Source organism: Osmerus eperlanus, chromosome 25, assembly GCF_963692335.1.
Source record: "Osmerus eperlanus chromosome 25, fOsmEpe2.1, whole genome shotgun sequence".
Taxonomy (NCBI): Eukaryota; Metazoa; Chordata; class Actinopteri; order Osmeriformes; family Osmeridae; genus Osmerus; species Osmerus eperlanus.
The window spans coordinates 10,499,713-10,524,198 of NC_085042.1; the positions used below are offsets into that span (position 1 = coordinate 10,499,713).

The 24,486-nt window shown below is 44.8% G+C and overlaps 1 protein-coding gene and 1 long non-coding RNA gene across 3 annotated transcripts in view; both read right to left on the reverse strand.

Moving 5' to 3' along the window:
* Positions 1 to 404: 404 nt before the first annotated feature.
* On the reverse strand, positions 405 to 5,722 carry LOC134011925 (uncharacterized). Its single transcript, XR_009928518.1, has 3 exons — positions 5,664 to 5,722; positions 1,089 to 1,189; positions 405 to 534 (listed from the first exon to the last, which is right to left on the reverse strand). It is a non-coding gene; the product is annotated as an uncharacterized LOC134011925 (long non-coding RNA).
* A 6,705-nt stretch (positions 5,723 to 12,427) lies between these two features.
* Positions 12,428 to 24,486, reverse strand: part of antxr2a (ANTXR cell adhesion molecule 2a) — a 51,216-nt gene continuing 39,157 nt past the window's right edge. For both annotated transcript variants that reach the window (XM_062451428.1, XM_062451427.1), the window contains one exon: positions 12,428 to 15,168. In XM_062451428.1, the coding sequence (XP_062307412.1) occupies positions 15,130 to 15,168 (39 nt within the window). In that variant the 3' untranslated portion in view covers positions 12,428 to 15,129. The remainder of the gene's footprint in view (positions 15,169 to 24,486) is intronic.

Genomic DNA, 24,486 nt, shown 5'->3' on the forward strand with positions numbered 1-24,486 from the left:
CTCCTGCAGCCCTGTCTCCTGCAGTCCTGTCACCTGCAGTCCTGTCTCCTGCAGTCATGTCTCCTGCAGCCCTGTCTCCTGCAGTCCTCTCTCCTGCAGCCCTGTCTCCTGCAGCCCTGTCTCCTGCAGTCCTGTCTCATGCAGCACTATCTCCTGCAGTCCTGTCTCCTGCAGTCCTGTCTCCTGCAGCCCTGTCTCGGCAGTCCTGTCTCATGCAGCCCTGTCTCCTGCAGTCCTGTCTCATGCAGCACTATCTCCTGCAGCCCTGTCTCCTGCAGCCCTGTCTCCTGCAGTCCTGTCTCATGCAGTCCTGTCTCATGCAGCACTATCTCCTGCAGTCCTCTCTCCTGCAGCCCTGTCTCCTGCAGTCCTGTCTCATGCAGCCCTGTCTCCTGCAGTCCTGTCTCATGCAGCCCTGTCTCCTGCAGTCCTGTCTCATGCAGCCCTGTCTCCTGCAGTCCTGTCTCATGCAGCGCTGTCTCCTGCACCTCTAGCACCTGCTGCCAGGCTCCTCAGAGAGTTCTCTGCCCTCACCTCCAGGAGAAGAACAATGACAAGTATTTCTAAAATACTTGTCAATACTTGTAGGGAGTCAGATGGCTGAGCGGTGAGGGAGTCGGGCTAGTAATCTGAAGGTTACCAGTTCGATTCCCAGCCGTGCCAAATGACGTTGTGTCCTTGGGCAAGGCACTTCACCCTACTTGCTTCGGGGGGAATGTCCCTGTACTTACTGTAAGTCGCTCTGGATTCACTGTGATACACTGTCGAATAGGCCTTGAGGTGCATTGAATACAGTTCAACAGATACCAGAACTCATGAATATGATAGGGTTGACTAGCTATGGTTGCACAACAGGGTCTGTCACTTTTACACCATACACTTCTATAGATCAGGGAAGCAGGTTTGTTCGTCAAAAGTGGGGGAAGCTTTTTGTCCCCCCCTCCCCCCCTCCCCCCCTCCCCCCCTCGAATGCAGACATGATATGGAGGGCTTGATGATGCACCCAAACTAGCTCTGAAATAAAGTCCTTTTGTGAAGCACCGTGATGAATAAAACACTGAATGGACTTGATGGACCAGTGTACAAACCCTAGCTTCATCTGCCATTCTGAACATCTGCTTCCCTCCTTCGAGGAGAGGCGCTCTGCCGTGAACCACGGACGCTCAAACTCCACGATGAAATATACATGCTGCAAAATAAATAAGTAAATATTTGGAGTGAGACCCGCTAGTGGTGGATGATCAACCAGATTTATGACAGTTTGAGGAGGGAAATCTCAGAGTAGTTTGTACAATTAGAGGTGCAAACACTAAAGGTCTGATTGCATCAACCCACGCTATATGTTATTTTACATTGTATAATAGAAATTTAAGAAACTACTTTTGAAAATGATACTGTACAACACTATCATGAATAGCTGCAGAGTACTTGACTTAGATCAATACACTTAAGCCACAAACAATGTCCACAAATATAGTTATTCTTGACCTACATTACAAATCAGGAATCCAATATTGATTGAACCTTTGATCTACAGTTATAGTGTCACATTCTTTGACATTAGCAGATTGCTGTAGAGGGAATTTTCCTTGATAAGTTTAAGATTATAGAACACATATTTCACAAATGAAAATGCATGTGTGATACTCCTGGGGATCATTTGACCTCTGACCTCCATGCTGTCATGGTTGAGTTCCCTGAGGAAATTGAGAGCTTATTTGCGATCCACTAGCTTCCACTAGCTTGTTGTCCACTAGCTTGTTGAGACATAATATTGTATGGAAACATTCGACTAAGTAACATGCAGCAGACGGGATGTGTTTTCCACCTGTAATAACGTCCTCCCCACACACGGGTTGGATTTGAACCTTACTCAAAACAGAGTAAACTGATATCTCAAACACACTCCGAATGATATTCTAAATCTCCCATGATAAAGACTTTAAGGGCATTATCCTTTTGGTGCTTAGGGTCTCTAATCCTGGGTGTTGATCAGTTGCAAAGATGGAACAGAGTGTCTGTGTTGTGAGCTGAAATATTAATTCTGACTTATTCCAGCAGAATCCACATTCATACAAACTTGCTGTATATAGTATGAGAAAACGCCATGGTCTTGAAAAATTTCACACAACTGATAACATCCATACAATATGTATTGCACATGTATATTACAGGAGCTTTCAATGGGTAAGAGTTAAGTTACACAGGCTTAACTAGTACTACTACTAAGTTACACGGGCTTACCTAGTACCACTACTAAGTACTCAGGCTTAACTAGTACCACTACTAAGTACTCAGGCTTAACTAGTACCACTACTAAGTTACTCAAGCTGGTAAGCGAGGGTGTAATGGCAGAATTCAAGTGGCACTGTGTAGATCTGAATAGTTAAAAGATGCAGTTACAATACAATTTATTTAGTTTGTACAACTTAAGAATGAACAGAGTACTCTGTGATCAGTCATGACCGAAGGACGTGCTACAGGTCGTTCGGTAGAGTGATGGAGAACAACCATAAAGCCCTGCCTTATATAAACTTAGAACAGATGTCCTAATAAATGATCAATACATCAATGCAGTGGTCTCTGTGATTGGCTAGCACTGGTCAGTGACCTTTAAGACGATAGAACCCCCCAGGTCAAGTGACCAAAGTCTTTTGATGTCACGGCTCTTTCTCTAAATGAGGACAGTAAAGATACCCTTAATGAAACCCAAACAGGACACAGGACACAATCTCCTTGGCCAAAAGGTCAGGGCTGCTAGATCAACTGATCCATCTACACTTCTCCCTTTAGGCCACGGGAACTCAAGAATCCCCCAACCTCCATGCCTTTGGCTTCTTAGTTAGGCATCATAAAACAACACCATAAATACCTTAAGACCAACTGCTACATCCATTCTACAGAGCTTGCATCCTACAAAGCCCCAATTCATTACATTACCTATCTGTATAAAACACATACATTGTAACTATATTCTAAATTTCCACCACAAGGGACTTGTACCTGGCCATCCTCAAGTCCTTTTATCAGACAAGCAATCTAATGAGGTCCACATAAATATCATAGCTAGATTAGCTAGAGTTCCTTTCATGGCAATGAGCCATTATCTCAATAGTAAAGTGGATGTAATTACTGTTGCCCATCAGAGTTTGGGTGTTTTCAGCTTCGGCTGTGTTCCCCTTCTGCTGAGCTGTGTAAACGTGTTCACTTAGATGTTATGAGCAGAAATATTAACTGGAAAATAAAGGGATAAAGGGATAAAGAGGCTACCGTACAATGACTAACTCAAACTAATCTGGTAACCACCCTTGTAAGTTAAAAAGGCGCCAAATAAATCAACCGTAAAACCTGTCCATTTAAAAGGAGGTTGATCCTCTCTACCTCCTCAACAGTGTTAGCAGAGACCCATCCAAACCTATCATCAGTGAGGGGGATAAGCTAGGCTCTAAATATGAGACACTAAGCCGACAGCTAATTAGAAGAAAGGTAATGCAAAGCAAGTTAATTAATTTCAAAAAGCAATAATTATAAGCTAATTGGGTTACATGTCTGTACCTGAGGTGACTGTTGAAGGGTAGAGACCCAAGAAGAAGAAAAAAATGCTATTCATCACTTGCACTAAATTAGACATCTATCATTGTGTGGATAATACATTGGCTACAAACAGTCTTCCAAAAGCAACAGAATTTTACAGGAATGTTTACATTCGATACGTACATCTCTGGTCTGGATGTTCTGACATCATACTTCCTTGGAGACGGATCAGTAGTTTGGCATATTAAAATGTTTCTATTGTTATAATCTATCTTGACTGCATCCAGTTCCCTGGCTTCTACGCTTCTTTCTTCAAGGCTTCTGAGCGCTGTCAGGGTCAGTAGGTAGGTGTGTATGTGGAGTGTGTGTGTGTGTGGGGGGGGGTCTCTGTGTGTGGGGAGGGCAGGGGGTGGCACACGAGTATGTGTATGGGGACAGTCTGTGTGAGTGTGTGTGTGTGGGGGGGGCGTGTGTGTGTATTAGGACAGTCTGTGTGAGTGTGTGTGGGGGGGGGCGTGTGTGTGGGGACAGTCTGTGTGAGTGTGTGTGGGGGGGGCGTGTGTGTGTATGAGGACAGTCTGTGTGAGTGTGTGTGTGGGGACAGTCTGTGTGAGTGTGTGTGTGGGGGGGGCATGTGTGTGTGTGGGGACAGTCTGTGTGAGTGTGTGTGTGGGGGGGCATGTGTGTGTGTGGGGACAGTCTGTGTGAGTGTGTGTGTGGGGGGGCGTGTGTGTGTGTACAGTTTGGGGTCAGAGACTGCCTGTGGGCGACCTCAGGTGAGAGGAGTCCACAGCTGAGGCGCTGCTGTTGGGTCAGGGACAGGCCCTTAGGGAGGTATACCATCTGAAGGTCATCCCCTCCGCCAGAGACAGGACGGAGGCAGTCTGGGCAACCAGACGCATGTGATGAACCAGCATGAAGAATTAAACAGACATGGGAAGACAACAGCTCTTCTTAGGCATGGTTAGAAGTAACTAAGGGGCGGGCTAGTAATCTGAAGGTTGCCAGTTTGATTCCCGGCCGTGCCAAATGACATTGTGTCCTTGGGCATGGCACTTCACCCTACTTGCCTTGGGGAGAATGTCCCTGTACTTACTGTAAGTCGCTCTGGATAAGAGCGTCTGATAAATGACTAAATGTAAATGTAACTAAGACCTGGTTTATTCATGTATTTAATATCAATGTTGTGACGGATCCTTCTGGTAACAGTAGAAACGCAGGGTAGTTGTGTTGAATGTTTTCATATTATCTTAATGTTGTGTTACAACAGTGAGGTAAATCCCCTGTTATTGTTCAGCTCTGTTTGGTCTTCAAAGTCATCATCATAATCTGACTGTTTGGTTGCCATTCTGGAAAAACATGTAGTTTCCCACATATATCCCCCCCACACGATGATCGTATGGGAAGGATAATCTCAATCACAGATGGAAATGTGTGAGTTTGTAACGCAAAGGGTCACTTGATCAAAACAGATATTGTCCTTAGGAACACTAAGTTCACTAGAACTCAACATATTCTAATTTCACAACAATATAAAAGCATGATAGAATCCCAGACCATTTAAGGATGCAAGTCAGATGAATCCTTTTCCTGAGAGCTAGCTAACCCTCTTCATTTAGTTTTAGGGTTCATTCTCATGTAAATGGAGAATTTACTGTCACAAACTGTAACACAAGACTGTTAGGTCTAAGCTTCATGAATATCAAGTGTGGCTGTATTTCACTTCCAAGCACAATTACTAATGAACTTTTAGTTGAGATGTGATTCATAAAGAGACAATTCATGGCCCCTCCACTTATATTGGGGGTCTGCAGCAACTATATAATCAAGATTGATGAAGTCGTCTGTCAGATTGATCGCAAGCATTCTACCCAATGAAAATGATTATCGAATTACTGTGGCCTAGCCATTAAAGGCTCCCTCTGCTCGTAAAGGAAGAAGTTAGGGCTCCTAAGAACCCACTCAATTAAAAGTATGAGTGGTTGCTCGCCGCTAACACTGTTAGCATGAGTTATGGCATGGCTGTCGGTCTAGCACTGTGAGGTTTAGGTCCCAAATCATCACCTAAATTGAACGCCACATATTTACTAGATAAGAAAGATGAGGATGTGGTGAAACACATCGCCTACCTTTGCTGAGTCTTCAACTGGCCAGAACTACAACCTCCATGGTCCCATTTCGTCACCTGACGCATAATCCCACAAGGAGGGAAAAATAGGTGTCAACCTTGATTTAATACGGATCTAAACCAAGTTTCGATTAGTCTATCCTTTTCTAAACACTTACATATAAAAAGATGTATTTTTTACTGGTGATTTTCCAGGAGGTTATGTACATGTAGGCTACACCGCTACAGTGCTCAGCCAGGGAATGGGACGGATAGAAAAGACACGGACCCACCTGCAACCGACGCAAGCAAGCACACCCTACAATTTCCCCAGAAATTGTACCTTCTCTAGTTATCTCTAAGCTGAAATACTAATTCCCAGACGCTAGCTACAGAGCTGCCAATTTTTCCAAAAACCTTGGCGTGAGATTTGGTAGCAACCCCCCCCCCCCCCCCCCCCGGGGCGAGCTATCGCGAGCTTCACCCCCCCCCCCCCCCCTTAGGCGAGCTTTCGCGAGCTTCACCCCCCCCCCCCCCCCTTAGGCGAGCTTTCGCGAGCTTCACTCACTCACTCACTTTCATGAAAACCGAAAACTAAACTGGCAGTTCCCTGCCATTTAGCTGCACATTGTCCAACTAATGCTAGGTTTAATGACTGGTCGTCTAATTAAATATCCGAATACATTTACATTAAAAAAACTATTCAACTTACTACGACTCTTATCCATTAATTTATACTGTTAAGAGTGTGCTAACCGAATAATCTTTAAATGTTGCATTAAAGATACATGCCCATGGATATTTTGAACTACTTACCAAATGACTCGCCATTGAAATCATCAGCATTCTAGTTTTGTTCTTATTCTCTGACGTTCTTTGTGTGATAGACAGACGAAAACGTCCAATGATACTAGACACAGAAATGGCTATATTTTTGGCTTAGATGGTTTTGGGAGCAGTGTTCCCGCCTTCTACGGAGACACAAAACTTTTTTTTACAAGTACACGAATCTTTTTCTTCTACGAAGACACAAAACTTTTTTTTACAAGTACACAAATCTTTTTCTTCTACGGAGACACAAAACTTTTTTTTACAAGTACACACATCTTTTTCTTCTACGGAGACACAAAACTTTTTTTTACAAGTACACAAATCTTTTTCTTCTACGGAGACACAAAACTTTTTTTACAAGTACACAAATCTTTTTTGCAAGTTACAAATCTTTTTTGCAAGTACACAAATCTTGCCTTCTTCTACGGAGACACAAAACTTTTTTTTGCAAGTACACGAATCATTTTCTACAGAGACACAAATCTTTTTTGCAAGTTACAAATCGTTTTTACAGAGCTCGCTCTCCTGGCACTAATTTCACGCCATACGTTAGCTTGGCTACTTGTTTGCCGTTGCATTTTCAGCGTGAGATATACAATGTGTGGCGTGAGAGCGTGAGAAATGTTTGAAATGCGTGTGTCACACGGCGAAACCGTGAGAGTTGGCAGCTCTGTAGCTATAGCCTGGTCCTAACCAGACCCTCGTACATTTCATTTGTAGAGAGGGTCTGTGATCGCTCCATTGACAAGCGTTAACTTCCTTGAAGGATGGTACTCTGTTGAAGTTTAAAACTATTGGATCTGCCCAGAGCCACTATGATCTGCAATAACCAATCGCTAGCGTTCGCCTTAACCAACGCCTTCACCACTACTGTAATGGAGCTAGCTGCCGTAGCTGGAAAAATGTTCCCGAACCCCGTGGGGAGGAGGGCCACAACATCATGGCCACCAACAAAACTCAGCAAGGATTGTTCTTGCTCCAGCTTTAATTTACGGATATTCGGCAGCGTTGCCACAACCGACCGAATAGCTTTGCTTGCATCTTTCTCCGCTGCCATTACTGAACTACAACTCGAAATAGTGCACGACATCGTCATCGTTCTCAGCCACTCCCTCTGTTCGCTGATTGGACCTACAAAAAAATTGTTTCTGAAAACCGACTAATACACTGAAATCCCAGATCTAGTACAGAAGCAAAATGAAAATTGAGCAGAAGTACGTAGGAGGGCAGAGCCAGGCTAGCTAGATAGTGCCTCTCGACAGAAACAAGCATTTTTCAACATAAATACCACATTTGAACCCTAAATACCCCCCCCCCCCCCACACACCTCTTTGATGAAACCCAAGATCTTTATTCATGTGTTCTAAATTATCTAAATTATGGTGATTTTGAGCTGTTTGAGCCTCACCTAACAGCAAGAAAACATTGATGTTTTTCATAAACAAGAGCTTTAGCACTCACACAAATGATAATTAGTTAATACTCAATTATCTGATTTTTATTTAGGAAAGTAGTGATAATTCCCAAAGCCTGTTGGTCCTATTGTTTTTGACAGCTATTCCCAATCACAGTCATATTGGGGAAAAGGTGACAAACATGTTGTTGTCTACATGCTTGTTTTCATGCCACCAGGTTATAATAATACCTGAGCCCTGGGAGAGGAGACAGCAGGCCAGCCCTGGACCCCTGGCGTGCCTCCTTTCTCTCCTCTCACCCACCTACCATCACCAGAGGAACCTCTTCTCTCCTCTCACCCACCTACCATCACCAGAGGAACCTCTTCTCTCCTCTCACCCACCTACCATCACCAGAGGAACCTCTTCTCTCCTCTCACCCATCTACCATCACCAGAGGAACCTCTTCTCTCCTCTCACCCACCTACCATCACCAGAGGAACCTCTTCTCTCCTCTCACCCACCTACCATCACCAGAGGAACCTCTCTCCTCGTCCCTCTCCTTCCTCCCTCCCTCTCTCCCTTCATTCACTGAGGATCAAGCCTCTGTAATCCCTGGATTTTATATCCACCAAAACAGCTTGGGCCCATCAGCAAATTGCGATGGCATATGGTATAGGTTTATGATTCATCTGGCACATGCATAGCAATGAGGGCCCCATCATCCGTGGGCAAACACGGGGAAAATATCGTAATGTTAAACGATGCCAGCGACAGAGAGAATGGTGCTGGGCGTGTGGGAGGGTTGTGTTTGCTGGGCAATGTGGCAGCAGTTGAGGTTGTAAATGGGCCTCCCAATCTCCTCCTCCCTCCCCTCCCTCTCTTCTCCCGAACCCCTCTTCTCTCCTGTGGCCCAGGAAAGATTAGGGATTGGCTGTGGAACACATAGTCTGGATTGGACCATTCTGGGGACGAGGCAGAGGGTAAATATGAAGGACGGAATGAGGAGAGGGGAGGAGTGGGACTGTTCAAATCCAAGACAAGGATACAAGATCAGTATACTACTGTTGATATCTATGCTATAACAGAGCTGGACAGCATCCTAAAGGAAACTCATTCATAACCGGTTTAACTATTGGTCTCATCTGATTCACAGGAATAACTATAGCCTCAAATAAAAGGTTGTCCAAGAGAACTATTTCCTGTGAAACATTTGAATGAACATTGCATGATGCTTCATCTTTGAGTCTCAACCTTTCCAAAACCAAAACACATTGCTAGTGTGGTAAACGTAATCTGCTACATTAGTGCAAAACATCTGCTGGAGTAGTCAGAAGCTATTTGCTGCTTTTTCCTGACGAGTCTTTGGGATATGAAACATTACCAAACACCTCCAGTCACAGTTCTCCATGTTCATTAGACAGGAAGCAGTTTGCTGCTGGCAAGGTCACATGACCTGCCTCCGCTGAGGCCCCGCCCTGGAGGCCAAGCACATCCACCCAATTGGCTCACAGGCCTGTCAGTCAGCCCTGGTGCCAGGTAATATTGGTTGAGACAGCCAGCAGTGTTCTGGGCCTGTCTGCACAGATAGGTGAGCAGTGAAGGACAGGTCTGGTGTGAGCTGACAGTTGCATGTTGGAGTTTTATCATTAGCAGCTCCAGACAGCTAGCTGACCCTCTGGCAGGAAGGTGAGCGTGTGAACAGGTCTGACTCAACCAATGCCCCCACGGTATTTCGCAGCACATATTGTGCTATCATTATTTCATACCTAGCAGGATGGACTTTCAGCGCTGCACAGATTGAGGTGCTATATGCACCAGACTGCTGTGAAAAATTGCTTTAAACTGGTATGAGAGGCACGGGGGGAAATGGTGCAAAAACATGCTGACCACGACATGAGGATCGCTGGACTTTTGGAGCCGGTTTGTTGACCATCTGGTCTGAGAAAGTGCTGAAAGAATCACAAAAAACGATTTGAACACATTACAGTACTTATTAAAATGAGGTTAAATGATCTTTGTGTAAGCGACAGTATCGTAAACTTCTTATAAAAGATTGAGGCATTTATTTGAATAGAGACTATGTGTAGGCCATGAAGTACATAGTTTATGATACATTAATAATATGTAAAACAGCTGACAGAGGCCTTTCCAAAAACCTAAAAGCATGAAGATAAACTGTGTGTAATCTCCCACCTGTATCCTTCACATGGATCCCTGGACAGCAGCCTTCCTTAAAGACACATTAAGAGAGGGGATTTACTTGTAATGCTCTTTGAAATACAATGCATATGTGTCAACTGTAACAAGCTGTGCTTAGGGAGCTAGTCCTCTCTGGTATCTGAGGGGGAAGGCCACACTGGGAAAGCTGTATATGGCCCCGGCCACTGATCCTGAGGTTTTAGAGACAACTGTGCACATTGGGAAACCATGGAAATTCAGACAGGCTTAAAGCTGGGCAACAGCTGCCCTCATTACTCTGACCGTTATCCTAACCCTTCCTTTGAAAAAACAAGGAAGTACAACTTCTTTATGATGATTAAGTGTTATGTATTTATCCTTGTACTTAAAATACCTTTCTCAGCAAAAAAAGTACAGTTTTAAGTACAGTTGAACATGGATATTACATTATTATATTAGACGTAGTATTTTATAGAATTATTAACAGTGTGAGAGACCAGTTGGCTGCATGTCAGATGATTTGGTTGAGAAAACTGCTAAACAAGCCATTTAGGTGTGTGTGTGAATGTGTATTAGCAATAAAATGCATATTATGTGGGTGGAAAGCCTTAACTAAGACTGTGTTAACTTGTGCTGCCTTCGGGTCACATGACCCAAAGGTTCATAACGAACCATCATTGTGTTTACCAAATTTTACCCAATACAAAAACAAATACAAATATTTTTCTTTTAACCTTCGCAATGTGGGGGCTCTGAGACAGCCCAACGGTTAAAAGAAAATGCTTCACTTTGTTTTTGTATGCGGTAAAGTTGTCGCAATACGATGGTGGGTCACAATGACTGATGGGTCAGAATGCCTCCACTCATCAGATCAATGTGAGAGCGTCTACAGGATTTTCTTTGGTCTGAATTACTTGTTTCCTGTGTGACTCAGTAATTCCACTATCACCATGGACACAGCAGACAGGTGATGTCATCCTTATGCTATGACAGTCATGTTTCCTCCTGACAGGTAGTGATGTCACTTAAGAGCGACTTCAGTGTGGCATCAGCGAAGTTTCTTCTGTCAGAATATCACTTGGTTGTAAAATAGTTTTTAAAAAGCAACCCTTGTTTGCTCCCCTCCATACCTCCCTCACCCTTACCTCCCCAGGACTCCCTCCATACCTCCCCAGGACTCCTTCCATACCTCCCTCACCCTTACCTCCCCAGGACTCCTTCCATACCTCCCCAGGACTCCCTCCATACCTCCCTCACCCTAACCTCCCCAGGACTCCCTCCATACCTCCCCAGGACTCCCTCCATACCTCCCTCACCCTTACCTCCCCAGGATGTGCATTCTCTGTGTCATCATTCTTGATTACTCCCCTTATGTTATGGCTGCAGTATATCATGCAGAAAATGAAACTTGAGTGAAACTCCCATGCTGCTGTCCAGCAGAGAGAACAGGTCTCACTAAGAGCACTGAGGCGGTTCTGTACTAGATTAGAGATATCAGATTTATAAATCAGCTTTAGCAGTGTGGAATATTTAAACATGGATTATAACAGACTTTTCCAATGTTATAAAAAGAAGAGTGTATAGTTACAGCTGCAGCAGACAAGAGGTTAATAGATGACCAGTTATGTTGGTAAAGCAGTTTATCAACCTCAGTGATTTAAAAAGCATATGAAAATGTGGCTTATAATATCTCCTGTAACCCCTTTGCGTTCTAAGCTGTGTAAAACAACCAGCAGTAATCAGCTTTTAAGGGGATGTTGGTGTGGTGTCAAGTGGCAGTGTGTGAGGAGGGAAGCAGACAACATGTGAGCAACATGAACAGTAGGAGCCAGTGACGCTAAAGCAGATGTGACCTCGCTGGATCTGCTTAACACACACATACAATCAAAGGCAACACACACATATTTTCAACATCCCCACACACACACACACTGTCAGCATCCCATTATATATAGTACGTCATCCTTGTACTAGGACATAATTTTTTCTCCCTCTTCAAACCAGGAGTGGAAGGGCTGCAGTGTTTAAAACACTCTCTCTCACACACACACACAACTCAGCCTTCATCCCATCACAGCATGCAAATGTTGTGAAAACAGAAGGTGTACAAGCACATTTTTTTTACTAAATGGAAGACCTCATTTTTGGGGCATTGTGAAACTCGAAGGGGTGTGTGTGTGTGTGTGTGTGTGTGTGTGCGTGCGCGCGGAGTGCCTCCGGTGATGGCTTCAGTGGGGAGAGTCTTCCAACTGTCCACTCCTCTGTCCACACACACTATATAATCACATTCCCTGTCGGGCCTCATAAATCTGCATGGGCCCAATTAAATGTAGCCTTTAGCGTGTCCTTACCACCTAAACAGTGTCAGGAGGACAGCGTCTATTTTCCATACAAGGTTTAATAAAACATTTGACAAATTATACTGAAACATGTGAAACTTAAACAAAACAATACAGTGTGCAACACAAATGCAAACCCATGAACTTTTTGAGAAAAGAAAAACCAAGGTGGTATTCTTTCATATTTCACTAAAAAAACAACGGGTCCTAAGAGTCAAACTGTACACAGAAGAACCAACACTTTACATTCAAATTACAACCTTAAAAAATATAATTGACTATTTTGTGCAACACATTCTTTGGTAAGCATGTTTATCTAGCTCGTGATAAAAGCAGTTCCCTAACCATAATTGATAATCAGCCTCTAATATACGGCAACACACTGAATGTTGAGTAAAACTTGAAGGAAATGTTGTCAGCAATGCTTTCAGAAATATTACAGCACCTTTTGATAACTTGTTTAGGTTATGTGTGCCTCAAAACAAAATATATAAACATTATTATTTTATTTTTAAAATTCATTTAAAATTCAAAATAAAATTGGTCAAATATTCAAATATCTCCACATTCAAAACAACTTACATACAAAAGGGCATTTGGGGTAAAAATTAAGTGCAAAAATATAGAACATAACATAACAAAAGGCTATTTTTGGTATACGCTAATTCAAGGAATTACATTTTGTAATTTTTCTTACTAATAAAAAGTACACCTTATTTTGTATAAGCTCTCCATAGAAATGTGGAGACTGCATAGTGAAGGAAAAACTCCTATATTGAATGTGATGTGTTATTAATAAGACGGATAGCTGTGTTTTGACTAGTATGTAAATATCTCATTAGCAGGAGTTAATAACAGCCTTGTGCTCTCAATTGTAAGATAAAAAATACAATATAAAAGTGCTAAATATACCTCAATCTACTGTCACTCTAAAAGAAGAAGCTGAATGGCCTATCAAAAATGTCTTACTGAAAATTAAGCAAGAGGCTAACTGTGTGTTTGGGTTTGAAATAAATATGATGGCACCCCGAGGATTTGGATATGTTGACCACTGGAATTATTTATGCTGCTCGCCGTCCAGAGGAGACAAAAGAATAATTAGACTGGTAAGACGTGCGCACCCATCTCCACTTGCATGCCCACCAAATGTGAGATGTTCTCCGATTCCCTCTCAAAGTTGATGGTTGTTGAACTTATTTTTAGTGTCATTTGATAAGCATCCCTGCTTGCACAGAGACATCCCACTGACCCAGCCACTGGTCATTGTCTATACCGGTTCCCGTCAAAGCCGGCGCGCTTTGTCAGGTTTCGACTCGAATATCCATTTTGCATCTGAAGTACCGTATCGAAAGTGACTGGATCGTTCGAGCCTTTTTCTTCAGCTGCTGCCCCTTTCCTCCCCCACAGTGTTTCCGCTCTCACTAACATCATTTGGGATTGGCGTCATGACAGCACGCTTGAGAAATCTACAACAAATATATATATCTCCCTCTTTTCTGGGTGTGGGGCCATGTGGCCAGAAACATAATTTCTGGAAATGAACAATACTTATCCGTCCGTCGCATCCGTTACTTTGACTTTACGTTTTGAACCTGGTGCAGCATCACCAAGACCCTCTTTCACCAAATAACACCAGTACAGTAATAGGTCATCCAATGTCAGAAAGCATAAAGTAGACAGCCAAGTCTTCACAGGCTGCTGCTCGCTGTTGCTTTTAATTATTTTAATTAAACTTTGATATTGTGGTGGTGAGAGAACTAGTGGTCTGAGACGTGAAGAGGCCCTGGGAGGACTGGGATGGCCGATGTGGCTGAGCAGGTGAGACAGCTGGATCTCTGGATCTTAAAACTCTGAACTGATAGGCATGTTTATGTGATGTGCTGTACGCCTAGACGAGCACGGAGCAGACTGCAAAAAATAGGGGGTAAAAAAAAGAGAAGAAAAAACACTAAGCAGGATGTCAAGCTCTTGAGGCATCCATCCCTCAAACGTAGCCGGAGATCTCTTCAGTGACGGGGTTGACTCGCGGTGGAATAACGCTCTATTAATTTTTCTTGTCCCTAGTGCATAATGAAAGAAAGGTGTCTTCTAAGGGCAAAGTCGTACTGCCTCCAAAACCTCAGGGCGTCCTGTCTACAATTTGTCATGCGTGTGCACTTCTCAGTGTTAAAATGACAAGATCTGCAGTCAAAGGGCTCCCGCCAGGCAATCGATGGTGGAGAGTTGGAGAGGCTTCGTGACGAGACGTTGCCAGGAGGCAGCGGACTTCTGCACTTGTGAGCCCCGTTGGGATTCGCTCTCCTTCCATGCCAACGGCAAACTGCCTCTCTCGCTCCCGCTTTTTAGATAGCTTCCGTCTGTGTCCATGAAATTAGGTTTTCCACAGAAGGCACAATATGGTCAGAATATGTTAAGCCTTTGGTGCACACAAAAATCTAACCGAATACGAATGGCATCCTTGTGCCGCATTTCTGGGCATTTTTAGCGCTTGCAAAGTTTAAAAAGACAAGTTTGAAAATACACAGTTCTGTCCCTGCCATGATTATCTCGAAATATTCAAATATTCGTTCATAAAACAGTTTCAGAGTGTAGAGCCACTGTCTGGGAGGGTCTCTAAGCATATAGAAGAAACACAGAGGATACAGGGTTTTTTGGATAAAATATCTTACAAAAGGAGATTTCTCTCCATCGACCACAATGGATACTTGTACTTGTACAGGAAAGCTGGTCATTTTTTGTTCTTCTAATGATTCGGCACTCTGTTGAAATTCATACACCGTCCCTGAAAAAAGAAAAAGGAGATAGTGTTAAATTTTTATGAAGAAATTAAATTAGTTTGTTATTCAAAAAATAAATGTTTTTCACAATTGAATGTATAACTGTTGATAGCAATTCATTTTTAATAATTAATAAATACAAATAGATTTAAAAGTGATAAATGTTGTCATTCCTATGTCTTCATTTGTATTCTTGTATTGGCATTGCTGACAATTTCCTGTATTTAAAATGCTTGTATTATTTATTTTTCCTAAATAAGTCTGTCTTTTAATAGCTGAATTTGAGTCAAAACAAATTTATATTTTGCTAAATACAAGTATATATGTTTTTCACTATGAAATACAGCTACACCATTCTGATAAAATTAAATAAGTCCAATCAATAATTTTGCCAAGAACAGGAATAGTCTTATACATAGAAATCTGTATACAGTATGTAAAATTACAAAACTAAAACAATAATATGCAATCAGAAAATCTCTAAGAGGCTCTGCAGTCGGTCAACAAGAGAAGCTTAAAGCATAATGCACCTTCCTTCCCTCTGCCTCTTGTCTGCACATACCAACACAACATCATCTCTATTCACAGCGGCCAGCCTCCAGCCCAGAGGGGGTCCTGTCCTGCACCGTGTCTACCAGACCCCGGGCCAGGCAGCTGTCTGAGCCCGTCGCCCCGCCAGGATGCCGGGCTTGGAGGCCAACAGCGGGCGCAGTGGCACCAAGAGGGAGCTCTAGCACAGATAATACTCGCTAGCCAACAAGCCCCCAAACCTGCCACAGTCTCCTCTCCACATCTCTCTCCATCTCTCTCTCCAGTCACCATCTCTCTCTCTCCACATCTCCATCTCTCTTTCTCCACATCTCTCTCTCCATCTCTCCATCTCTCTCTCTCCACACCTCTCTCCACACCTCTCTCTGCACACCTCTCTCTCCACACCTCTCTCTCCCCACCTCTCTCTCCCCACCTCTCTCCCCACACCTCTCTCTCCACACCTCTCTCTCCACACCTCTCTCCCCACACCTCTCTCCCCACACCTCTCTCTCCACACCTCTCTCCCCACACCTCTCTCTCCACACCTCTCTCCCTACACCTCTCTCCCCACACCTCTCTCTCCACATCTCTCTCTCCACACCTCTCTCTCCACATCTCTCTCCCCACACCTCTCTCTCCACACCTCTCTCCCCACACCTCTCTCCCCACACCTCTCTCTCCACACCTCTCTCTCCACACCTCTCTCTCCACACCTCTCTCTCCACATCTCTCTCCACACCTCTCTCCCCACACCTCTCTCTCCATACCTCTCTCCCCACACCTCTCCACATCTCTCTCTCCACATCTCTCTCTCCACACCTCTCTCCCCACACCTCTCTCCCCACACCTCTCTCCACATCTCTCTCTCCACATCTCTCTCTCCACACCTCTCTCTCCACACCTCTCTCCCCACATCTCTCTCAGCATGTCTCTCTCCACATCTCTCTCCCTCGGTCCCCACTCCCCAGCTCTTTCTATGGAGTTCAGCAACTGTTAGTAATTAGTAAGTAGTTAGCTGGGTTATACGTCCTCATAAGCCATGTAATGTAAGTGTGGACCAGCTCTGTGGCTTTAGACACATAGATGTTTCAGCATTGCTTTCCTCTCCAGTATGGGGGCTGTTTTGTGGGAGCTCCATGCCTGCCTGCTAAGCCCCTCTATGTGGACCCTCTGCAACTAATCTCACACAGTCAACAAATAAGGCACATCAGATGCTGTTTTGGCCGTGACCAACAGAGCGGCTAAGTTCACTGGATTTTCATGGTTTAAGGCTTGGAAAGGGAGACGTTTGTAAAAGCTGGTCTCACTTCAGCACAGAATGCTGGGTAGTGAGGCTAAGCAGGTGCAGCACAATACGGTCAAACCCGTTCCAGTTCCCCTGCTCCCCCACGAGAGCCCAACTTGGCAGAGTGTTTCTGAGTTGTAACTGGGCCATGTTGCACTGAGGCAGAGAGAGAGACTGCCCACCTGTGCCACCCGGCGGGCTGAACAATAGTTTGAATATGTCAGCACGGGGTGTCGGGGAGATTTCACCCGACTGATGGACGGATGGGTGGATGACTTGGGATGTACGGGTGGATGACTAAGGTGTAGAGATGGTGAAGTGAGGGGACAAGGTGTGTGTTTTTCTTCTTCTCAGTCAGAGAGAGGAGCAGATCCAAAGCTGATGATTAATAGACTCCATTAAAATCACTCCATTAGGTTTGGATTAAAATAAATTTGAATATATTGAAGAGCGAAGTTGCTAATGATGTCAAACAAAACTTTCCGGTGCAATATATGCAAGTATCTTTTGTAAGGCGTAATAGTTTATCTAAGATGTTAATACAATATTAAAACAAGTGTAAACTAAGATGTCTGTAATTTACAAGTGTAAATGTAACACAGAAATTAAATCAGTTACAAACTCTCCAACAGTGAGAGGAGTGTGACTGTAACTCAACATGTTTAACACTGGTAGGAATGCTGTAGGGTAACACTGGTAGGAATGCTGTAGGGTAACACTGGTAGGAATGCTGTAGGGTAACACTGGTAGGTATGCTGTAGGGAAACACTGGTAGGTATTCTGTAGGGTAACACTGGTAGGAATGCTGTAGGGTAACACTGGTAGGAATGCTGTAGGGTAACACTGGTAGGTATTCTGTAGGGTAACACTGGTAGGAATGCTGTAGGGTAACACTGGTAGGAATGCTGTAGGGAAACACTGGTAGAAATGCTGTAAAAAAATAAAATAATAATACACATGTTTACACTGATTAATATGCATAAGTAAGTAAATGTTTTGATTTTGTTTTGAAAATTATCTGTCCCTCGCAGAAAAAAGTTTGGGGACCCCTGCTGTAGGGTAACAGTGCAGGGTTATGGTTAGGAATCAGCGATCAAAACCTCTTCATGCAAGATCAAACATACTGTCCTGCAATTTCACATAATTGTGAAATGAAACCCGCCAAATATGTGTAACTATAAAGTTGGTTTTGGCACCAGTTCAGTCAAACGTCCCGATTTCTGCTGATCCGTTTGTTTGACCATTGAGACGTAACTTGCAGAGCTAATGCCATGTTGTTGGCTTTTCGTCTCAGTCTTTGCTCCTCAGTGTTGACTGGAGCAGACAGAGGTCCACAGTCGTCCAGAGACATGTTTGTGTCTCTGCTTGGATGGCTTGTACTCAGGCAAGAGTCCAGAAGAGGAGTCTGTGTGTGATCCTCTGAGAGAGAGAGAGAGAGAGAGAGAGAGAGAGAGAGAGAGAGAGAGAGAGAGAGAGAGAGAGAGAGAGAGAGAGATCCTCTCTTCTCTCTCTGAACAGCTTGATCCCCCCGGAGCAGTCTTGCACCGTCTCGTTTCTCCACAAGTGAGATCGAGGACGCGGGGGCCGAGAGGGGGGCCGAGGGGGGCCGAGGGGGGCCGAGGGGGGCCGAGGGGGGCCGAGGGGGGCCGAGGGGGGCCGAGGGGGGCGGACAGCACCATTTTGGAGTTCTCCGCTTCCACAAAAAAATAAACATTTAACTCACAAATATTTGTTTGGTATGACATTTGAGAACAATAAAGTAATTAACATTACTTTACTTTGACCTTATTGAAATACTAGAAAATCGACTGAGATGGTATGAAAAGAATGTTAAATTCAGGCATCCATTTCACCTTTACTCTCATATGAAATCAACAATTCTCTTTCCAAATGACACAAAAGGTCTTTCTTGCAGAATAAAACTTCATCATAACCCAGACTCTCAAGAGGGGAACTCAGTTGTCCACATTGCTCTGTGGAGTCTCAGACACGAGACATGTGTTCTGCTTTACTCCCTGTCCTCTCCTCTGCCTGCATATTGAACGTGCAAAAAAAGGCCAGAATGAGGCGAGAAGCCCAGCTGCAAAGGGAGGCGATGAGTGCCAGAGTGTGAGCAATCTCCATCCTGGAGGCAGGCCCTCCTCTCACAGCCCCTTGTCCATGCACTTGCACGCTGCCCACATAGCACTGCCATCTGGCCTGCTGGGAAAGCATCCTGGGCATAGCCAACAACACGATAGGCGCTGACAACTTGAGTTTTTCATTGTATTGTTAAGAGACAGACACAACTCGGTACAAGCGCAAGGTACATGGAAGAGAGTGTCTATGATGATGTCATATAACCCTAACCCTACATGGAAAGAGTGTCTATTGTCTTCCCAGATATCTGGAAAATTATGTAATATGACATACAAGGCCATCAGAGGTGATATTCAAACTGATTTGCTTAATAAATAATACAACCTCCCATGTGAAGTTTACAGTTGTAAAACACAGTTCTTACTCCTGGAAAACACTACTCCTATAAAACGTTAAGACTTGATTTAGTAATCAGATCCAAAGTTCTTCTGTGTAAATAAAGTGCCATATGATTGGAAATCAAGCAGTCAAGACTACCTGATTGACCCAGGAGATAGAGAGAGCGAGGTAAGGTTTTTTCCATCTAGAGCCGCCAGTAAAAATGTTACCGCCGGCAGGCAGTGACATACTGTGTACAGATTGTTCACCATTAGCTCACATTTCTTTTGTGACAAGGGAACATTTTTACTGCGAAAGTCAGTGTACTCCAACCGACCAGTTAGTCCCATAAATCAAATCTAGTCTGTTGGAGAGCCTGTAACAGACTGTTGATTGGTGTTAACCATTGTAATCCTGTTCCCTTCTCCTTGGTGATCTACTGCACACCATGTCCTTTTGGATGCAAGCAGCTAAATAAAACGTGTAAATGTATGTTGGAGGTTAAATGAAGGCCAAAGTCTCCTCAAAGCATTTGACAGCTATTGACAGAGCACTTTCTGTCCACAGTAAAATAAAGAGCGAGAAAGAAATAGTGGAAGCACAAACTTCCAGTGCATTGAATCTCTTGGTTGGAACTGTAATTCTGAGAGCAGCATAGCAAACAAGAGGCATCCAGTATGGGTGTTGGTATGGGATGCAGGCTAGGTATTATTGGGTAACTGATCTTATGGCATCTTGGCAACTGTTTCATTATTTGGCAAGAGTTCATCTTTGCACATCCCTCAGTCCATCTAAATATTGCTTTAAGAGGGCTTGGGGATTACTTAATTCAGAATGGTTAAATCAAGACATTAATCACAAAAGTAGGTCAACACATTAATGACCAAGGTTAGTCTAAATATGTCCCACTATGCTAAGCCCTGTGATGCTGGAATAGCATGCTGACTATTACACTGAGGTCAAACACACACCCCGAGACGCTCTCTCCAGTGGAAGCTCTCTCTCATCACACCATCAGGAGAGGAAAACTACCAACAATTACACCCCAGGATCCAGATGAGCACAAGGTTACAGTCAAGTCGTCCTCCTCCTGTCCCCCCTCTCCTCTCCTTCCTTCCAACAAGGTGGGGATCCTTCTGCCGCAGCTGCTTCCTGCCCCGCCGCTGCACTGGGCCCTCACAGCTGCTTCCTGCCCCGTCACTCTCTCCTCCCTGGTTTTGTCAGAGTAAGTGCACATCACTGGCAGCTCAGAGCTCTGGGCACCATCCCCCTGGTTGTTCCTGAGAAATGCCAGTCGTTCTGGCGTCGGCTGGGGCCCTCACAGACGGCATAGGAAGGCACAGATGGCACTAATGGACGAGCGGAATCCAACCGAGGGAGCGGGCCGAGCCACACTAGAGCCGTCCAAATAGCTGCAGTGGCTACGGCATGAAGAATTCAGAAGGATAAAATAATCATAAGAGGGGAAGAGAAAGGGTGGAGGGCTTTGGAGGCATGCCAACAGGATCAGATGGTAATGGGATTGTTCTTGGTTAGAGACCTACTGGAGTGTGTGTGTCGAAGAGGCCTTGTGTCCAAATCACAAACAACAAGGCATTTGTTCCTGCCTCTTCCAGTTGTCAGGATTGCTGGTACATTAGGGACCGATGATGTCATTGTTACAGTATGCAAAGAGTTGTGATATACACCTTAATATAATCTAAACAGTTGGGATATACACATTAATATGATCTAATAGAACGCAGAAAAAGAATCCTTTTGACCTTAAGTTGTACCACAATATGATGCGGGATGAAGAATGAGGAATTTTTACACAATGAGGAGAAAATGTGTATGTGCAATATGTGTGTGTGTGTAATAGGTGCATGTGTGTAATGTGTGTCTGTAGTGTGTGCGTGCGTGTAATTTGTGTGTGCGTTTAATGTATGTGTAATGTGTGTGTGCTAGTCCCCCCCCCCCCCACCAGCAGGGTGCTAGATGTGGTCACATGGGATCGGCTCTGTGAGGAGGAGCAGGACATGTGACAGGGCGGCCGGTAATTGGAGGGAGCTGTCAGGACGGGCGCGGAGCGTGTGTGTGTGAGGGGCGGCCGTTTGGACACGGCGTGGAGCACGAGCCAGGGCGCCTGCCCTCCCACAGGGTGGCCGTATTACCACCTCGATGAGGCTAACGCAGGAAAACATCCACTGGCACACAGCCCAACCCTGGCTGTTCATCCTGGAGACAGAGCCCAACCCTGGCTGTTCATCCTGGAGACACAGCCCAACCCTGGCTGTTCATCCTGGAAACACAGCCCAACCCTGGCTGTTCATCCTGGAGACAGAGCCCAACCCTGGCTGTTCATCCTGGAGACAGAGCCCAACCCTGGCTGTTCATCCTGGAGACTCAGCCCAACCCTGGCTGTTCATCCTGGAGACACAGCCCAACCCTGGCTATTCATCCTGGAGACACAGCCCAACCCTGGCTGTTCATCCTGGAGACAGAGCCCAACCCTGGCTGTTCGTCCTGGAGACACAGCCCAACCCTGGCTGTTCATCCTGGAGACACAGCCCAACCCTGGCTGTTCATCCTGGAGACTCAGCCCAACCCTGGCTGTTCGTCCTGGAGACACAGCCCAACCCTGGCTGTTCGTCCTGGAGACAGAGAGAAGCACTTCTAGAACCTGGTTGAAATTACATACAGGATCTCTGGACTGTCATGTCTCCCCACAGTTATTTTGGATACATAATTGTATTTAATTGTTGAACAAGCTACATTTATGAATATTCATATTTTCCTTTACGCAGTGATTAGGGGAATGGTTTTCAATTTTCTGAATTATAAATATGAACACCTCAGACTATCACAGCTACTGTAAAGTTCTTAATGTGCAATTAGTATGATAGAGATCTAATTTGGAGTTAACAGTTAATCAACAAATTATTCAAAACGCAGATTTGTCTGTTGATGATGTGCCAACATAGATTGCCAGAAACGTGCAACGTTTGTTGTACAGTTGACATGATTAACTACAATTAGAAAGGTAAAACAAAAGAAGTAATGTGCAATTACGAGTAATCAAAGCCTCAAGAGGAATAACCTCTACAGTTATATTCTCTCCTCTGACCATCTGTGATAAATGATATCATATCTAAACTGGATAAAGCTACTGAGAAAAGCACATATAAATACATTTCCTACAAAGTAACTAAAACGTCTCAAACCTTATAACATAACCACACCTTCTAACATAACCAATTGTAGAACGTCTTTCCTACAGTACTGCCTGATAACCCTTACTGGAACAGGGATGAAACAGTAACTGCAACTAAGGTTCTGCTTATGTAGCAAAAGCCTATTTGATTCACATTCAAGATGACACACTCTTAATTTACCTTCTCAATCTGTCTTCATGTTCAAATTTAGTCAAATGTTAAAGCAAAATTTAAATCTGATATTTCACCACAGAAAAGCTGTTATTTATGCGAGGCTGTAAAGTAGAAGGGTATAAATATGAGCAAGCAGAACACCCTGCTATGTTTGGATGGAAGTCTTGGTAATAAAACATCTTGTTACATCCACTGAGGAAAATATGCTTATCATGCTGCATGTTAATATAAGCAGTAAATAACAGGATTGTGGCGCTGTGATGTTCAGCAGGAGGAGAGCAGGGATGCTCTGCAGCAGGGTAATGTGACCTGCGCAACACAGACGGCTTGCATCAGAGGACAGACAAGCGCTCACACACATATGGCAACTGTTACGCTACTGGTCAGGCAACTGTTACGCTACTGGTCAGGCAACTTGCCAACTGATATACATGATAATGAGAACAACCTTTCCTTAGAGCCTTCAGTCTCCGGAGACATTTCTGAAACCTCCAGCAGCGCAGAGACACCCTCATGGGGGCCTGCAACCAGAATCAGAAACACTCAGAAACACTGACCTCAGAAACACTGACCTCAGAAACACTGACCTCAGAAACACTGACCTCAGAAACACTGACCTCAGAAACACTGACCTCAGAAACACTGACCTCAGAAACACTGACCTCAGAAACACTGACCTCAGAAATGGGTTGTCCAATAAAATCAGCACCCTTCTTCTCTGGGGATTTTTTTTTTTTTGGACAATGTTTCAAAGATCAGTGCAGACTAACTATCTCACACCATCCTCCAGCAGTCCTTACTGACATGTCCACACCTCAAACATGCTTTTCTAGAGGCTCAGCACCTTTGGGTGAGAGAACCTTGGTCTCCACCTCTACCTTTACCACTGTTGAGGAACCAATGACTGGGTGTCGGGGGGGGGGGGGGGTGCTGAGGGTGTGATCACATAGACCTGAACACCCCACCCTCCTCAGCATCTGCTGAGCATACAGAAGAGAGCAGGGACAGCCAGGCTCCTACATGCAGACAATGGAGACCAGGGAGAGGAGGACCAGGGAGAGGAGGACCAGGGAGAGGAGAACCAGGGAGAGGAAAACCAGGGAGAGGAGACCAGGGAGAGGAGGACCAGGGAGAGGAGAACCAGGGAGAGGAGAGAGGAGACCAGGGAGAGGAGGACCAGGGAGAGGAGAACCAGGGAGAGGAGAACCAGGGAGAGGAGAACCAGGGAGAGGAGAGAGGAGACCAGGGAGAGGAGGACCAGGGAGAGGAGAACCAGGGAGAGGAGAACCAGGGAGAGGAGGACCAGGGAGAGGAGAGAGGAGACCAGGGAGAGGAGGACAAGGGAAAAGAGGACCAGGGAGAGGAGACCAGGGAAAGGAGGACCAGGGAGAGGAGGACCAGGGAGAGGAGGACCAGGGAGAGGAGGACCAGGGAGAGGAGAACCAGGGAGAGGAGACCAGGGAAAGGAGGACCAGGGAGAGGAGGACCAGGGAGAGGAGGAAAGAGAAGGACCAGACAGCCAGCCTCTTTCATCACCTACGTACAGAAAACAGCTATGACCTCAAGTGAACTCTCTTTGACCTTGGAGTCAGGGGAGCGAGGAACGGGTGGGGCTCACAGCAGAACAAACCAAACGACCCGAGGCCTGATTATGAAATTAACTAATTTGGCAGGTCAGCCTT